Genomic DNA, 19,434 nt, shown 5'->3' on the forward strand with positions numbered 1-19,434 from the left:
AAAAGAGAGTATCAAAAGATTACATTGTTTCCCCCAACAACAATAGGGTTTAGTTCACCATTGTCATGGTGAATCTAGATGAAAAATGGATGAAGAATGGAAAAGCAAACCCTAGATAAGAAGAAATGGAGCCTAAGCATCCAAGAGATCCTCTCTAGAGAGTGAAATTAGGTCTGGCCGCCCTTTTCTGTCAAAAGACTGTGATTGAAATCGCAACAGGGCTATTTATAGCTGAGGAGCGTCACAGAAAACAGGCCCAAGCTCAGTAGACAACCGCCTTGGGTCACACTTGTTCCGCCCGGCGGTTTCCCTTAAGGTACGCTACCGCCCGGCGGCAGGGGTCTACCGCCCGGCGGTTTGCCTCTAATCGCAAATCCGCCTGGCTGCACCGCCTGGTGCCAACTCCTCACACTGGACCACCCAGCGGTGTAATTTGCCGTCGGGCGGTACGTCCACTCTTCATTTCTTCATTTTTCTTCCCTTTTCTTGAGTCTAAGACCTGCATCTTCAACTCCATTCTTCACTTTCTCAAAAATGCTACAAAACAATGCAAAACAAGCATAATATCGCTAAAAATAGCTTTTGACTCTCTACAGACTCATTTATTGAGTTTTGCTTGATTCTAAGCTCATTCTAAGCAGTAAAGGGAGTAATTTGGTCTAAAATGACATATGAAAATAGCTATTTTTCAACCTTCATCACTCTCCACCCAAGTAAGTCATACATTCTACATTCTAGGGTTTTCAAAGCATGATTTTTTTTATGAGAATGTTTGTCTAAGCATGAAGTTTTAGGGCTTTTGATGTATGTGTATGATTAGTTGAAATAGACACTGTTTAGACTAATTAAATTGTATGATTGAGGTCTAAAACGAAGAAATTTGCATGTGGGTGGAGATTAGAGTCATCTAGAGCTGAATTATAATGTAGACATCACTTTTTATTTATTTTGAAACCTCTCGTCTCCTTTCCACATATACTGTGCCCTTAATTCTCTAGTCTTACCTTTCCTTTCAAAAATGACTTTCCGATGTGCTTATTTCTTTGGTGCTTGGAGTCTTTTACCTCAACCCAAAGACAAACCTCACTTCTAATTATTACTTAGCTCAAAACCCTTGCAATACTTCAACTCTCCTTAAAGACTTCATGTTCTCTAAACTTGGAAATTTTGCATTCTACTAAACTCTTCTTAAATATGCTCTATGTCCTACACAACTGCTTCTCAAACTCTTATTCTTCAGAGCTCAAACATCATTGATATACCAAACCATGTTGCCTTCTAAGCCATAGCTACTCCAATGCTCAACAACACCTTCCTTTTTCTGACCTCTGATGTTACTGACACACATATTCAACTGATTTCCCAAACCTTGTTACACCAATCCTTACCCAAATTCCTTGTAACTTGTGATTTCTACTCTCCTAACTCTTCTCTTGAAACGAAAGCAACACTTCTACCTCTTCACATCTCAATCCATTCCTTGAAACTCAAAAGCTTTGGTCTTCTAACTCCCTATCTTCGAGTCAAGAATTTGTCTCAATGGCTTTAACAAATTCAAATGAAAGTATGTAGGTCAAGTTTTCCTCAAACCTTCTTTCCTCTACCACTATAGAGCACATACACTACCACAAAGGCAAGAACAAGACCAAATCATTATAGATAACAACATTGGAATCACAACCCTTTATTTCCCCAAACCTTCAGAATTAAGAAAGGAAAATAATCCCTGATAGAGAGTCATGAGTATGCACCCTCATTACTCCTATCAAGACGTTTTCTGTTCTCAAAACTTTCAGTTAGATACACAACTCTACTATCTAGACTTGGAGGAAATGGTAAACCATACCATTTAGACTCAACTCTTCACTAGGAAAACACGACAAACCCACAACCTACAGGTAATCCTAAGAACGAACTACTCTGATACCGTTAATGTAACACCCCTTTTTAGTAGTATAAAGCTACTAAAATAAAACATTACATTGATGATAACTTACCAAGAATTACAAAATTTCAGTGAAGGAGAGCTTACACTTTGGAGAACAAAACTTTATTTATGATTGCGGCTATCCTCTCAATCTCACACTAAAAAGATTGAAAAGACATCCTCCCTAAGCTCACACCATTAAGATGATCATTGCAAAAGAGAAAACATACACAAAGACATACAACACAAAAGCAAGGGTAAGCTAGTGTACAAATGAAGTCTCAGATAATAATTTAGTTTGACAATTAACAACATTCAAGAACAAACAATTCATATAACCACAAGACCACTATACTCACTTATCTGATATAATGTTGATAGACTACTGTAGACATGCACTCACGGTAGTATTTATACTCTACAGAGTTATAAACAAGGGTAACTTGACCTACTCACCATGAGGTAAATCTTCTACTCCTAAAACCCAGAGGACTTGGGTGAAAACCACCTGCCATTCTCTCTGCCACCCTATCTAACTCTACATGACTTAAATGGTTAGTAGAATATTAGGATACCTGGGTATCACAGTCTCTCTATAAAGCTTCTCTTATAGCTTGTTAGAAAATAGAATCTCTCCTTGAGATTCTTCTCCTAACACACTTTTCTCATTCTCATTACACACCACTTTCATTCTCATATAAACCATATATTTATATGTACATTGCATACAAACATATATACCATTGATTGTATTTCAAAGGACCATAAACAACCCCAACAAGTCATAAAAAATCATATGAAACCATTCCATATATATTAATACACAAGAACAATCCAAGAAGAACCACTAAACAATACAAAATCCATTTAAACTCATACTTTGGAATGGAAAACAACTTTGAAACCCTCACCAATAGTTCCGGAAGGGTCTAAAACTCCCTAAAACGACCTAAAGAACATCCAAAACGAACACCCGAAACCCCGAAAACGATCCAAAACTGGTGCAGCATTGCCTAGTAGCGTCCATGAATAGTGTCTAGTGCTGGTTTTAGCGCCTTAAGCGCAATTTTTGCATTTTTCAGCGTTCAGCGTTATCGGTAAAATTAAGACTCAATTTTCTCACTTTGAACACTTTACCCCCAACTTCTAAAGACCCTTAGAACCCTTCAAACCTTGAGAAAACTCTTAAAACACTATTGCAACACAATTTGACCCATTAAAACCCAATTTCACTCTTATAAGCTACCCAAACTCAATTCTATATTTTGTAGCCTCCTTATCACTATATTAACTGCATAACCAAGTCCAAATATACCTATTAGCACCCTCTAACACCTCATATTGCTCACCTATCTGCTGTTACAAAATCTCACCATGCAAAACCTCTATTTTAACCAAAAACACTTAAAAACTCATCCTAAAGGCACCACTAATCATTATACAGTATACTTTTCTCATTTGACAGCTTAAGCAAGTCCTAAATAGTTTCCTAATACAATCCCAACTATCAAACACAGTCCCCACTACTTACCTCAAAATTTCACTAGTCAAAACCTTTTTTTTACACTAAATATACCTCCAACTTCAACATTGATCTGCTTACTTGTTTCATACTAGAGTTTCTTCAATCTAAAACTTCTAATAAGTTCAAAATGATCTCATAACAACACTCAACCAGTTACTTCATTACTCTAACCTCTACCTATAAAATTCACCCATCTAAACCCCTATTTTTGACCATAAAACCTAAGCAAAAGACACTTCTTTAATTCAACCACTTTGCATTCAATTTCCAAATATTAGGACAACTTCATTACATATAATCAATACAGTTTTACACATCACAAACATACAATTTCAACATATCAACCAAACATGACGAAACCCTCAATTTCATAGAATCCCATATAACCAAACATAGGCATTTCTAAACGTTTAACTCCAATACCTAAAGATACAAATTCTTTTAACAAAATAATAAAGTAAAACAAAAGGTCTAGCTTCCCTTACCTTGGACTAAACTGTCAAACTCAAAGAAACATTTCACTGATTGCTTGAAATCCAAGGAATCTCTAGACGAACTTACGAGACACCAAATTGGGAACGGACAAAGTCCTTAGAACTCTAGGTGAACCAAGAATGACTAGAAGAAGCATGACTACACATGCAAGAGTATTAGATTATTCTAAAACAAATTTGAGAACGGAAGGGAAAAAATGAGTTGAAACTTACTTGTTCTATTCTTGAAATTGATCGGCTAGATTTGTAGACCTTGACGCCGTGATCGTATAGACACCTCTTGATCATCAAACAGATGAATTAGGAGCATGAACACTTAAAGAGGAGGTAGAAAACTCTAGAAAAATGGTTTCTAGAGAGATGATACGTTTTAAAATAATGAATCTTGTTTATAACAAAACTATTTATAATTAATCCATTTAATAATCGAGTCTCACTATTTTTAATATCATCACTTCTAAAATACCGTTTTCTGGGTTTCTACCACTTCAAATCACTCTTTCTCTTTTAATTAATTATATTTTAATTATTTATTTTATTAAATTAAATTTTTAAAATAATAATATTTAATAAATGAAAATAGATTACGTGGAACATTTATATTATGCCATCATAATGTGTGTCTATCAATAATTTAAAAAGAATATATAAAGCCTATATTAAAAGAATGAGTTTAAAAGGAAAATCATATCCTAATTTTAAAAGTATAATATGACAGAAAAAAAATATGTATCAAAATATACAGGGTTTTATAATATTTTTGTCTCTATTTTTTATCAACACACCAAGATCCATGCAATTCATATTTTACATGCCACGTTTACAATTTAACAACTAGGAAAAAAAATAGTAGAAGTTTATAAATTATAGAACGCCGAGATCCATGCAGTTCATATTTTACTCGCCACGTTTACAATTCAACAACTAAGAATAAAAAATCATTTTGTAGAAGTTTATAAATTATATAATGCTCATTAATAGATGGATTTAAAATAGTGAAAGTAAGTTAAGTGATATATTTGTACACTCTCAACCACACAAATTTACGTTCGATAAAGTAAAATATATAAAATTATAAGAATAAAATAAACATTTTTTAAAATGTTTAGTAATAATTTTAACAAAATCATGAATATACTTATACACTCTGGTGGTGTACACGTAAGTCGGCCACTGCTTGTCACGTGTAATGATGTACCATTAATTTATTTTATATTTTCAAAATAGACAAGTGAGCATTTGACTAAAACAAAAAAGAGTACAATTTCTTTAAGATTAATTTTCCTGTATTTTTCTTTTTAGTTTAAATGGTGATACATTTTATTTTTCATTTTATAATAAAATAATAATATTAATAAAAATTATAAGAAATAACAAATAAAATTAAAAATAACGGACAATGTCATTACATTTTTATTTATTTTTTACCTCTTACCAACAAACATTACTATAATACAATTTATATATTTAAAATTACTTTTTTTTTAATTTTTTTAAGTGATTTGTTTGGCACATATTAAAATACTAGCAATTATAATTTAATACTAAATTGGTCGTTACGATGAAACTTGGTTGGTGTTGTTGTCTGATGGGAAAGCGTGTTCCATCCATTTAATTGAGATGTGAATAAGTGTTTGGTTAGGTTGTTTTTGAGAGCAGCGTAGCCTATAGCATCTATCTAGTATCTACTTCCTTTCCCATTTCTGTCTCTGTCTTTCCCTCTCTCATTAATTCTACAAACCAAATTCGAATGAACTTTTTTTCTGCTTTTTAAGGTTTGGTGCAGTTTATTATTCAATTAATTAGTTTATTAATCATTTCAATATCTTTTAAAAAATGTAGCAATGAATTTGTAAATTGCTTTTCCGAGGGGAAGGGGCTTGGCAAATCACTTATATAACTCTACTTTACTATTTATTAATCCTAAATTCAACTTAGAATATTAGAGACTGAAATAACAATAGCAATGGATCTCAGAGATGGTCAAACTCAACAAATTTTGGATCCTAACCAACCAACTCATGTATATCATCTAGCTTTGGATATTGGAGGTAGGATTCATCTCTTATCCTGTAATTTTTTTAATATTTTGTTTCTTTCTTGTTTTAGTTTTCACAGTTGCCCCTTTGGTGGTTTCCATTCAAATTTAACATCTTTGCTTTGTCGAATTTATTGGGATATACGCCTTTAGGTTAAAACATTTCAATCTTTATATGGTGTTTCGTTTTTGGTTTTTATTTATATGTTTGTCATTGTTTATTGAAAACCTTTGTTTCACAAAGCAGTTTAGTGTTTGCTTGGTAATTCATCTTGCTGTTCAAATTCGATTGCATGTGTGTATTTGGACGGAACTCTTAATTCGTAATTTGATGCACTTGTTAATTGATTTAACTTGCTGAGAATGGAGTAGACTGTGGAATTTGTTTACTGTTGAGAAACATTGGAGATCTTCTTGACCCAATTCCACAAGTTTAAACCATGTCAGACTTCTGGAGATCATGATCTCTAGTTTTGGAATTTTTTTTAATTGGAGGACTGCTAATCTGCATGGCGTCATGCACTGTTATTGCGTTGTTCTATACTTTTGGCTATTAAAGTGACAGCAGAGGTTCTGAAATTTGAGTATTATTTCATTCTGGGAATCATAGACTTTTTAAACGGAAATAACGCCGTGTCAAGCATGATTATTTTTTATACTGATATCATTTTTCTTGAACTAAGAGGCGTATTAAGATTGCAGATACATAGACTCTAGATAACATATTGCAATTTTAGAAAATAAGGAATCATGATTATTATCTTCCTGTGCAACATTCATTAATACTGTCAGATTTCTGCTTGTTATAGTGAATTACGAATGGAAGTTATGCTTCCACTTCAACCGTATCTTGCCTAAAATAATATTGTCCATCTGTTGACAGGATCTCTTGCCAAGCTAGTATACTTCACAAAAGATGACAATCATTCGGTTGATGGTGAGGAGGGGATATCTCATAGAAAGACTTTGCAGAAATCCAACGGCCATAAGCAATACCCTGTTCTTAATGGGAGGCTAAATTTTAAGAAGTTTGAAACAAGCAAGATAAATGATTGCTTAGAATTTATCAAGTCCATGAAACTTCATATTGGAGGTGTGTACATAATCATATGCGTTTATGGTTGACAATATTTGCCACAAAGTAACTGAAATTTCTGAAGCATTCAGCCATGTTTATGGTTAACAATATATGTTTCCTTCCGTGACTTGATCACTTTGCATACTGAACTAAACTTGACTAACAATTTTGGCTCCTTCAACCACCTTTATGTGGATCCCATATCAGTTTAATTTACCAAGCTGGCTGAATAGAATCTCTCATTCCTCTTTATTCTAAATTCTCTTGTTCCTTCCTCTAAAGTTTGTTGTGCTTGTTTTATGTACAATTGGTTATAAAAGTCTCGAGTAATTGTTAGTGAGACTGTTGTTGTCTTTTATATTTGTTATCCTTTGACTTTGAACGCTGAGCTGGATCTTATTTACATATTAGATGACAAATAAACTACACAGAATCCGAAGCCAAAGTACTCAAATTTTCAAAATAAAATATATATTATCTTACTAATATAATCCCTAAAAAAACATATATACCCATCTTTTATATCATCATGGTGTCCAATCCCTTTTTGAGGTCATTCTGAAATTTTTGCATCTGATACTGAATTCAGGTATTCAGCCACAAGAAAATCCTGGAAGTCAGCCAATAGCTGTTAAGGTAATCAAACTAAAATGTTTAAACATGTAATTTTATGAAGATTTTGTTTCTCTATCTGTCTTAAAGTGTACAGATAGATCTATTGAAAAGAATCTTTAGATTCTAAGTTAATAACCAATTCAATCTTGGCCATGCCATGATTGGAAACAGTTTCCATTCTTGTCTTCTGTTTTTCCATGGTTGGAAGATATGTAATTCCTAAATGTTGATTAAAATTGAAAGATTATTTATTAGTAGTTCCCAAAAGGTAACACATGCACATGTTCCAGCTTTAATAGATATTTCTAACAAAAAATGTTCCATTCCATAAAAAACAATGTTTATTTAGTCTTATGGTACTTGGATTTATGTTATATACTTACTAATAATGAAAAACTACTGGTGAGAAGGCCACAGGTGGTGGTGCATACAAATATGCAGACCTCTTCAAGGAGAGACTGGGAATCATTCTTGACAAGGAAGATGAAATGGATTGTCTTGTTGCAGGAGCGAATTTTCTTCTCGAGGTAGGATTTAACATAAACTAGTTTTTCCATATTGTTGGTAAAAGAAAAATATTGTCTCATTTTTAAATTTCAAATTAAATTATTGAGATTCGGATTCATTTTTTCTTCATTCATTCAACAAATAGTCTCTTATGTAAAGATCAGCATGTGTATCTGACTGTGAAGCTTTGACAGTACATACATAATGGTTAGGGACTTAGGGTGCTGTAAGGTTTAGCCCTGATCTTATAGAGTGCTGTAAGGTTTAGCCCTGATCTTATTTACGTGTTTGCTCACAAGATGCTTGTTATGCACAATTAGGTTCTGTAAATGGTAATGTTGTCTTAAAAATAAAACTTTTCCTGTTAGATTGAGAAAAATGTGTTGGAAGGTATTTTATGTTTGTTGATGAAGTATTAATTTCAGATAATTGATGAAATGGTCATCTGAAAGATGGTTAAAAATTAAGGCTTTCGTGTGTATGCAATCTGAATGTAAATATTTGTGTCAGAAGACATTTCTGTCATTAATAAGCACAAATATTCTTTCAATTCACCAATGAATGCCTCTAGTTGTATAAGTAGTTTTCCTTTTCATAGTTTTATAAATATCTATCTTCAAGAAATATGTAACCAGTGGTTGTGGGAATAGCAATGGTTATGAGTTACTAAATTGATAAATTTTTTGAAGTTTTTCAGGACTTTGTATTTTTTGTTTTTTTATTATATTTTAGCTCTTGTCATTGTCATTGGCTATGTACGAAGTGTTTCTATTTCGCCATGTGATAAGTTATCTAGGTACAAGGCTGTTGTTTGAAATATGCATTGTTCTTATTTTTCCAACTGTGCAGAAGATAATATCAAATCAAAGTAATGAACTTTAACCGTTGTTATCTTGTGGTCTGTCTTTGTAAAGTAGACTACACCATTATGTACTTTTTATTGTGATTTTGAGAATACCATTTTTTAGTGTGCTATGAGTTTACTATCCAAACCGCATATGGGGTAAAATAACTGTTTGCTTTGAATTTCTATTCCCCTCCAGGAAATGAAGCCAAAAACTTCAGTTTAGGACTGTTGTACCAAAGCTATATTTTAGTATACTTTTCTCTCTATAGTTATATTTATCTTTTCTTCTTGTCACTGCTGCCATATGAGAAACCTTTTAAGGCATGTGGTATATAAATATACCTTTTACTGTCTCGTATTTGTAAGGAAATGGTACAGCAATTTCATTTTGTTTTCCTTTTGATTTGAGGCTTTTTCTCAAGAACTGCTCCTTCAGTTTTCTGTAAATAATTCTAGAGTCTTCATACTCAAACACCTTGATAATTTCCATGTACATGTCTTGATCTACTTTCAATAGGTGGTCCACCAGGAAGCATTTACCTATATGGGCGACCAAAAGCAATTTGTGCAGATTGACAAAAACGATTTGTATCCCTATCTTCTTGTTAATATTGGGTCTGGTGTTGGAATGATTAAGGTAGTTTATCATACAAGCTGCATTACTTCAATTTTTTTTTTCAAATATGCACTCTTTTTTAGACACAAAGTAATATTTTAATTTTTCATAAAGGTGGAAGGAGAGGGAAAATTTGAGCGAGTTAGTGGAACAAGTATAGGTGGAGGAACTTTCTGGGGTTTAGGCAAACTTTTGACCAAGTGCAAGAGGTGGGTATTTCTTTTCCTGAAGCCTATGAACTATTATTGATTTCTATATAAATCACATAGAATTACCATTAGTGTACTTCATGATTCAGTTTCGATGAGTTGCTGGAATTAAGTTATCGGGGGAACAACAGAGCAGTAGATATGCTTGTCGGAGATATTTATGGTGGAATGGACTATTCTAAGGTATGACTGGTGAAAGTTTATGTCCTTTTTCCTGTTTAAAATTATAAGACAATATTTCTTCTGTTGCCATTTGATGACTCTAAAAGTGATTGTTTCAAATGGAGAATAATATAATCTAATTATTCTAGTTATTTGCTGGAATATATTTTTTCTTTGATTGATAACAGATAGGTCTTTCATCCACTGCAATAGCATCTAGTTTTGGAAAGGCAATTTCTGATAATAGGGAGCGTGAAGATTACAAACCTGAAGATATTGCTCGATCTCTTCTAAGAATGATCTCAAATAATATTGGACAGGTCAGTTGTGTACTATAGATTTGTAGTTAGACGAACACCAGTCTGCACTACATGATGATATTAACTATAGGTGATATTTATGTGTATAGTACATCTAGTGGAGTAAAACATCATGTCAAGACTCCAAACCTGCAATTTTTCTTCATTTTCTGCAATTTTTTTCAATGTTCTCGTTGACTCTTACTATCTTTATATTAGTTGGTTCATGTCGGATTTCTGATGCTTACCCTGGTGTAAGTGATTAGTGGGGCGGTCTAGATGCATCTCATTGAATATATGTGTATTAAATAATTTTGCACTCACATGATGTTTTGTTTAGTCTTATGTTTGAGATGTATATACGTCAACGTAAGGGATGTGTGTTAGAGATCCACATCAACTAAAGTTAAGATAGATTTAAAGTGTATATAAGTAGGTGCAAATCTTACCTTACAAGCTGATTATGTAAGATTGAGTTAGCATTAAAGTCTATTTCTTAACAAAACTTCATGGCATATGCACAAGGTCATATCTCAGCTTTAGGAAGGACAAAATTAAAAATATCAAATAATTCATGCACAAAAATTTATAGAAGTTCCTGTGATCCTGTTAATCTGGATTAGACTTCATTGGTATTTTCGAGATAAACACATCATATACTTAACAAGTGTTAGAAAATGTAAACTGTTTCATTAAATTCTCATTCTTTTCCTTTCCATTAAATTTAAATTTGAGGTCCAAGACCCACGTCTTTGTATATTTTCAATGGTTGGATAAAAGTTAAAAGCCATTGTAAAGCATCGACACTGAGGATAATGAAAACTTAGATCGGTTAAGAAATCCCTCTTCTATATGTAAAAATAATTGTCACGTCATCTAAACTGTAAAATCTTCTTCACTGGCTGATGGTTTTTTGTTTGAAAAACACATTTTACATTATTTATAAAGAAGGAAAGGATGGTTAGATGATAGAATTAGGAGTCTTATTTATTTGGACATCTGTACTTGATCTATATTAATAGTAAAAATAGGTGTCACTTCTTGTATTGTAACACAATTTGGTAATAATCTATCTCCATTCAAAGAACTACGGTAATATCTGCATGATGCAAAGTTTCAATGCAAATGTGATTAAATTGGAATATTCATTTTATAAGTTCTTCATGGACTTAACATTGACCACCGTGTGCATCTTTGTTTGTAATAGTTATGATGTGCCTTTTCTTTCATTGTTGCCAATCTTAGGCATCATGATAATATTTATCTCATCCTAAATAGTGAAATGTATTTAGGATGATTTGTTTATTCTGTTGTTTGCTTTCAGATCTCTTACTTAAATGCCCTTCGCTTTGGGCTGAAGAGGATTTTTTTTGGTGGATTTTTTATTCGGAAGCATCCTTTTACTATGGACACATTATCTGTTGCTGTTAACTTCTGGTAAGTGAGAAGGACGTTCCTCCACCCTACTGCAAACCATGGTCTACGTTGAGGGACATGGACTAGTTCTTACTTTTAGAATATATATATATATATATATATATATATATACTTTTATGTGCCTCACGACATGTTCACCGCTAACAAAACTCATGGCATTGCTGCTGTCTTAGTCTGAAGTCCATCTCTTAAGAAACCATAATAGTTTTGAAGATGTAGTGCCAAAGAAATACTAGTCTCAAACATTATATTCAGAATGATCAAAGGGAATCCTAGAAACATAAGTATTTCCTGTGTTGTTTGTTCCGTCAACAAAAGCAAGTGGATTCTTAACTTTGCATCATTAGCATGTCCTGATTCCTTTTGGGTGGCAAGGAGGGTGTTGGCTGTGGGCAAGTGTAGGTTTGCATGTGCATGATGATATATTTATATAGAGTTGGGACATAAAATTCAGTCACTGTAATTTCTCACCGTGGCTATGATGCAGGAATGTTTGATTAGACTTCTGAGCATGCTTGCTTCTGGTACAATTATAAGAACAAAAAACAAAAAAGCATTTGACCACCCGTTATTACTCTTTTTCAGGTCTAAAGGTGAAGCTAAGGCCATGTTTTTGCGGCATGAAGGGTTTTTAGGTGCTGTAGGTTCTTTCATGAGTTCTGATAAACATGGTCTCAAGGAATTATTGGCCAACGAAGTGGTGCCAAGAAGTCCCAGCAAGTTATCTTTTGCCGTGGATAAAATATTGCGTAGTTTACCAGATGGAGAGTTTAATGGAGATGAGAGTATAGAGTGCAGTGTATATGCAGCTTAGATGAAGCAATTCCTCGTTGCTTCCACGACTTGTAGTTGTAATATATTTTTATTCTGTATAATGGTCGGAAGTAAGAATTATAACTAGTGATTATTGACCTAGAATTAAAGCAAGGAAAATTAGAATGACAACGAGTTATTTTTCAGTTTCTATCAATGAATTTGTGTTGTATAAGAAAAAAAAAATGATTTGTATGAATAAATAAGGCAAAGCCATGTTACTCATTTAATGAGATACATTTTTTCTGTTTGTATGTTTTGTACAAGTTTGACTCTAATCGTTTACTAGTCCACTGAGTGGTAACAAACAGAAATTGTATATTTGGTGCTCCGGAATTTAAAATCATGCCTCTCTTATCAGAACTATTCAGTCGTTCCTTGACAACTTTATATTCAAATGAATCGAGCAATTTAAGATTAAGAACTCTGGAATCTAAAATCAGGTCTCTCAACTATTAAGTCGTTCCTTGAGAACTTTATATTCAAATGAATTGAGCAGTCTAAGATCAGGAAGCCTTGCTTCAAAAAATAAAATAAAAAAGGAAACAATGAAAAGAAAACAAAGTTGATGATTTGCTATGGAAACTCATCTGACTGAAATGTCATGCAATGAGCTGAAATTAGTGACTGTAACACTGATAAATTCTTTAAACTGAACTACATGTAACAATCTATATATAGTGCTTAGAAAGTTAAACAAACATAGGAAAATCACATAGCAGTCAGCTGTTTTCTATGAGTCCGCTTTGCATTTTTTCTACGCAAAATCCATCTTTCTTTAATGTCATTTGAATTAGCAATCAGGTCCACATTTTGAGCAGGTTTTCCTTGCAGGTCCTGTGTCTTAGACTTTTCAGCCTCACACCCTCCTCTGATTCTAGCAGTTTCTGCAAGCATGTCATTTATAAGCATCTCAGTAGTCCGGGCAGTAATTCCTCTCAAATACCATGATATGGGAGGGGGAGGGACAATTGCGGGCTGGAGTATTTGTTCCAGACTAACTTTAGATCCAATTCTTCCTTTGCCTCTTGTACATGCATTATAGTCTTCCTTTGTCATAGGCTTAAAGGGATGGCACATTGCTTCATCAACAAATAAAGGCTCTACCCTCCAGCAGCCCTCAAACTTTTTCATAAATCCAGTGTTAGCTTGCTTGAATTTCATCTGACACAATTATTTAGCAGTGTGTAAGACACACACACTTCGTAGGATGAAAAGCAGCAGCTTGTAATGCATTTAAGAAAGCAGCAGTATAACTACGGTGAGTTTTTGTGTGCCTTGAATAAATTACGTGCAACAAATAGGAAATCCATCAATTATTTAAAAGTGGGATAGATCCTTACAGAGTGGTCTTTCCTGTTTTGATCTACCAAGACATTAATCGAAATAGTCCCGGACCACCAAAGAAATTTCCAAATGGCTGCTTGGTCAAGATCAACCACTTGCCTATGACCCTCATCAACCAAAACTTTTCTGGATATCACTTCCTGACAGAAAGACATCACCAAGTTGAATTTCACAAAGTTCGGAAACTCCTAAAATAGTGGAGAGGCCGACGAAGAAATAGAAAGTTGCATCAATGGTAACCTTCAATGTTTTTTGAAGCATTATTTTGAGAAAGGTTGTAACCAAACACACTAAGCACAAGTAAGGACGATAAAGTTACTTACTTTGATATTTTTGAAAACTCTCCTATTATCAGGATCTATCACTATATTATATACTGCATCAGGGGGCAACCCAACATCAACTTCTGCATTGAGGTTGCAAAGAGATCCTTTGGGAACAGTGACCTGCCAAAAGGAATATTACATTACATACACCGAACAGAGACAAATATAGATATTTCCTTAATTACTCAAAGTTTGACAGACTAGATTTTACATCCACTAGAATCCAGCAGGCCTAAATGAGTTACCCAATTCCTTGTTTGGTCAAGCAGTTGATCTGCCATACGTTACTAGATCTCACCAACAAACAAAGCATTCATCTTGAAGGAGTAGAGAAGTTAACTGCAAAGTATTTTTAAAATCTGAAAAGAAAAGAATAAAAATACCTACTACATGCTTAATTTCTAAAATTTTCCAAGTATCTGAACAGTTTAGAAATACATCTCTACGGTAAGCTAGTCTACATAAAGCCTGAAGCAACTAAAGTCCACTTATCATTTGTTTTATTAAGAAACCAGGATTTTCAAAAGGAAATCAAACTTTCACAATTAGTTGCTCCTCACCTTTACTAACGGTGGCCTATCAACCCAAGATGGGTTTTCTCTCCATGCTTGTAGTTGCTCATTCAGTTCAGCTTCAGAGTAACTGAAAGGCTTATTGTCATTTTTTTGGGCAGATCTCACCATATTGATTCCGTCCTGTTTAGCTAATCTACTAAGCCGTGCCTGTAGTCAGAAAAAAAATACAAAGTATTATACCATGTTCCTAGTAAATTTTTAAGCCACAAGTTAAGTTATTGACCTTAACAACACTTTGGAGCTGCACAAAAAATTTAGATATTGCAGGATCCAGACCCCTCGGGAACCCACTTTTCTCATTCTTCCTGACATTTAAGCCGAATTTTGTCATCTGTGATTCACCCATCATAAGAACCTGGAAATTTTCACAAACAGTTAAGCTTCATCATATTATACGTTCCAAATTACTATCTTCTTTAAGGCCATTTTGAAGCCTGCCTCTTCGGACATTCAAGGTTCCATTCTATCATTATGTTCCAAACTTGATGGAGGTTAAATTATTGACCTTTATAAAAGCTTTCTCAGGATCGGTAACAAGTTGATTCACAAGTTCTAAATGCAAATAAACATAGAAAAGAATATATGTTCTAGTGGAAAAAGCTGAAATTTTTCCACGGATGGGCACATTCAACTTTGATAAAAGAAAATGGTTAAATATGTTTTTATTCTATGTAAACATTAGAATTAATCCCTCTTCAAACACGTCCCACACCGTTTCAATATTAGCTGTTTGAAACATTAAATAACATACAAAATCAAGAAAGATGCCATCAACAGACCAAAAAAAAGAAAATACAAAAAAGTCACAATGCTTGATGCATAACGTTTTGCAGAATACTCAAGAAGAGGAATTGAACTCAACCCAAATTCACAACAAGCATGACCATCAGAAAACACAGTGAAGAGGCAAAACACAACAAAATCAGATTAAAGAATCAGGAAGCAGAAAGGAAATCCATTGGCTCCTGAAACTGTAATACTGATGATTATGGAATAATGAAGTGAAAAAGAAAAAAAAAAACTTTTTTTTGGAGATATGCAACTGAACTCACAGGGTAAAAACTATGATCACCCCCACAGTATATTCCTTTAATCGAAGCCCAGATCTTTGCTTGGAAATTGGAAATGGACAGTGCTTTATTTATTTTTCCTTTTATATGTTTTGTTTTTTTTAAAAGTATGGCAGAGACGGTGGAGAAAGAGGATAAGAGTAACACGTGCACCTCATGTTCAACTTCACTAATTGACCCATCAAACACGAGTTCAAACTGCCACATTTGACCCACTCAAACAAATATGAATTTTTGGCTTTAGGTAAGAAATTTAAAAAATGTATTCAACATGTTTTACTGTGAATTATACCAAATATATTAAAAATTATAAGATACCTTATTTTTTGTATGTCAATAAAAATAATAATAATTTGGCCAATTTTTATGTCAACGTTCATTTTGACATTTATATTAAATAATTCTCCCAGAAAAGTTGAGTACTTTTTATGTTAATTTTCGACTATTACGAATTTTCCGCCGAATTCTTCTAAAATAAGAGGTAACTGAAAAAAAATCATAATTCATAAATAAAAGTTCAAGAAAGAAAACACCAGATATAAAAATAATATGAAAGGTTCATTTTTAAATGTTAAGAAAATAAAAGAAATGAATAGTTCCGAAAATTTGAGAAAATAATCCGATTAACAGTAAGTTTGTTTTGACATTATCATTGACATAAAATTGGTGCATTTTATTTAAGAAAGTACTTGACAACTGAATTGATGTTCATGGATAAAGAAATAACCTCAATCATAACAGACTATTGCTGTCAATATAATTATAACATTATAAAAAATTAATATATCTTTCTTTATATATTTTTTTAAAATTTTAATATAAAAATTAACAGTTAATATCTGATTTTTTTAACCGTTTTTATCGTGTATATATTTTTTAATCGTTTCTTACCTTTTTAAATATAATTATATCGAATATGGAATATTAAAGAGATTATTGTAATTATAACATTATAAAAATTGATAAAATAATTATTATATATATATATATATATATTAAAAATGAATATAAATTTTATTAATATCATTTTTCCATTTCGATAATTATTAATATAATTAACTTTTTAGTTACAAATATTTTTTTATTGCCATAAAAAGTTGGACGCGTGTATTTTCATTAGCAATCATAATTTGCATCTTTTTTAATTGGTTGGTAAACTTATAATGATTTGCCTATAATTTTCTTGGTAATTATTTATTATATTAATTATTGTACAATTAACCTTTTAAGGGTGTGTTATTAATTTAGACAATTGAAATTTTTGTTAGTATACTTTTTGTTTGTTTAAATGGTTTTTTAATGGTAGGGAACTTAATCTTGAAATTATTTCACACCTGAGATCTTATAACTTGAAATGATTATGTATAAAATCTAGATTATTTTTAGCCTTTGTTCATTTTGGGAGTGGAATGGGAGAAGAATGAGTGGATGTATTTGAGGAGATTTGATGGTGAATTAATTGTTATTTATTTGAGTGGATTTGGAGTTAAATGAGAGTAGATTTGGAAGTAATGTTTATGAGAATTAGTGCATGATTTGATTGATGTAATAGATAAAAAAAATTGTTTAATTGATAGAAATTGAAGATTACCAAAATGTTCCTAGTTATTAATGTAATATAAAATAATAATTGTTAATGTTATATTTAATTGTAAAAAACTTTATAAAGAGTAAAAAATTAACATTAATTATTAAAATTAATTTTAATATTGTACAAAAATTTTATTTTAGTAAAATGAATTTATTTTAATTGTAATATTTTTGTAATTTTATTTATTACGAAGTGGTATGATTTTATTTGTTATCGAAGTGAAATTGAATATTTATAAAGAAAGAAATAATTAAAGAGAGTTAGTATATTACATGAGATAAAAAAAAGTGTGAACATAATAAAATAGTAATATATTTGTCATAGTTTATGATTCAGTAGCTTTGTTGAGATATGTAAGCAATCTGTTGAAACGATATTTGTATCAACATCCCTAATAGACGTCTTGTATGGGATGGATGTGAAGATAGAAAATCGAACTATTTAAGTAAATTATCATCTTGAATGTTCATAGTCCGTAATAAATTATGAATTTCTTCTAAAGTTGGATTAGAAGAATGAATCATGGTCGCTAACAGCGCATTTCGACACTCTATGGCCTGTACTTGTCGTTCAAGAATTGCACACAGTCTTGTTCTTTGAATAATTCCCTTTTCCAATTCATCAATGATTCGAGAATCCATCTGATATGTAGTTGATTAAGTTAATAAATAAAAGTATGATAAGTGATGTCAAAGAAAGTCATGTAAGAAATGAAACACATAAGTCAATGTAAGCAAATAGGTCATGTAATACAGTCACTCAAAAGTAAAGAACTTAATCATCTAAATGGTGAAGAATTAAGTTAACATTCTGATTCAGGTTAGCAAATTGTTGGTTCATGTCGAGGGATAAGTTTGCCAAGTTATCTTCAATATGCTAAACTCGCCCCTACATTTGTTCCATGTCCTCCATTCTTTGTTGCAAGTCTTATACCCCTTCCCATATTTGAGTCATCATATTAGGATTCGAAGGATATGTAGAAGGTTGCACATGGTGCTCGTGTTGAGGACTATGATGTTGTGATTGCTCGTCGTCTTCATCATCACCGACATCGTATTGCCAAACACTGTTACATTAAAATATTCAACCTCTTCAAAAAGAATTAGTTGAAAAATGAACCCTGCTCCCAATCTGAGTGCTGGCATCTGCTTTAAGATGAACTCCATTGTATTGCATGATTTGGGTGATCAAGACACCGTATGGTAGGGGTGTGTCACTGGCCTTGCATTTAAGCATATGATGCATGATGTGATGAGGCCAATTGATAGCAATATTATTTTTAAGCACCCATAACATAAAGATATCCTCCTGTAATAACTCTGCAAAATTTCCAGGTTGTGGAGTCAACATGTGCACAATAATATAATGCAAAAGTCTATCATTAATATTCAAACACCCAACTGTTTTAACCCGTTGACCCTACACTTCTGGTCTGACCATAGTAGCCAATGCCATGTCCCGATCATAGGGAAAGTCGTCTGGGATATTTGCGAAAGACAATTTCTCACCCTCGTACTTCAGATGAGCAACATTACACCAATCAACTACTTTCAGTCTAATTCTTCTCTTGTTGACCTCACTAAGAAGATATCCATTTGCAAAAATCCTTAAATTTGAATAAAACACTTTTATCAAATCCAGATAGAAGGGTCGCTACAATGTCAGAAAATATACCACTCCTTGAAATACCAGATGATGTTGAAAATATAAGTCTGACGCCACAAAGGAATCAAAATTCATGATTTTCGGAACAATAATATTTCTTGTTCAGAAGTCAGTGGCGTAATGTTCCATCTGATGGTTGTCACTGAAGAAACGACACTGATCTAATACATCTGCAACAAATGGTGTGATATAGGTAGGAGCTTCTGTCTCAATTGTGGGTTCTTTTTTCCTTATGACTTTTTCTAGGCCTTTTGGATGATGACGATGCCATTTACCAATTACTTCAAGAAAAC

General features: G+C 32.7%; 2 protein-coding genes across 5 annotated transcripts; one reads left to right on the plus strand and one right to left on the minus strand.

The window, feature by feature from the left end:
- The first annotated feature begins 5,559 nt into the window (after positions 1–5,559).
- On the plus strand, positions 5,560–12,792 carry LOC106779865 (pantothenate kinase 1). Of its 2 annotated transcripts, XM_022776746.1 has the most exons (11): positions 5,560–5,721; positions 5,885–5,997; positions 6,868–7,077; positions 7,652–7,698; positions 8,088–8,204; positions 9,549–9,668; positions 9,762–9,856; positions 9,946–10,039; positions 10,207–10,338; positions 11,642–11,754; positions 12,340–12,792. In XM_022776746.1, the coding sequence occupies exons 2-11, from the start codon at positions 5,913–5,915 to the stop codon at positions 12,566–12,568; spliced, it is 1,242 nt and encodes a 413-aa protein (XP_022632467.1). In that variant the 5' UTR covers positions 5,560–5,721; positions 5,885–5,912; the 3' UTR covers positions 12,569–12,792. The 2 variants fall into 2 exon arrangements, with proteins under 2 accessions (XP_022632467.1, XP_014523563.1); XM_014668077.2 differs by having other exon boundaries at positions 5,561–5,997.
- Positions 12,793–13,013: 221 nt separating this feature from the next.
- Positions 13,014–16,024, minus strand: LOC106779894. 3 transcript variants are annotated; one of them, XM_022776747.1, is made up of 6 exons: positions 15,868–16,024; positions 15,039–15,170; positions 14,801–14,962; positions 14,238–14,360; positions 13,911–14,102; positions 13,014–13,731 (listed from the first exon to the last, which is right to left on the minus strand). In XM_022776747.1, the coding sequence occupies exons 2-6, from the start codon at positions 15,162–15,164 to the stop codon at positions 13,279–13,281; spliced, it is 1,056 nt and encodes a 351-aa protein (XP_022632468.1). In that variant the 5' UTR covers positions 15,165–15,170; positions 15,868–16,024; the 3' UTR covers positions 13,014–13,278. The 3 variants fall into 3 exon arrangements, with proteins under 3 accessions (XP_022632468.1, XP_014523589.1, XP_022632469.1); XM_014668103.2 differs by having other exon boundaries at positions 13,911–14,054; positions 15,868–15,998; XM_022776748.1 differs by lacking the exon at positions 15,868–16,024 and adding an exon at positions 15,678–15,847.
- Positions 16,025–19,434: the final 3,410 nt, after the last annotated feature.

This window comes from Vigna radiata, unplaced genomic scaffold (assembly GCF_000741045.1).
Source record: "Vigna radiata var. radiata cultivar VC1973A unplaced genomic scaffold, Vradiata_ver6 scaffold_73, whole genome shotgun sequence".
In the NCBI taxonomy this organism is placed as follows: Eukaryota; Viridiplantae; Streptophyta; class Magnoliopsida; order Fabales; family Fabaceae; genus Vigna; species Vigna radiata.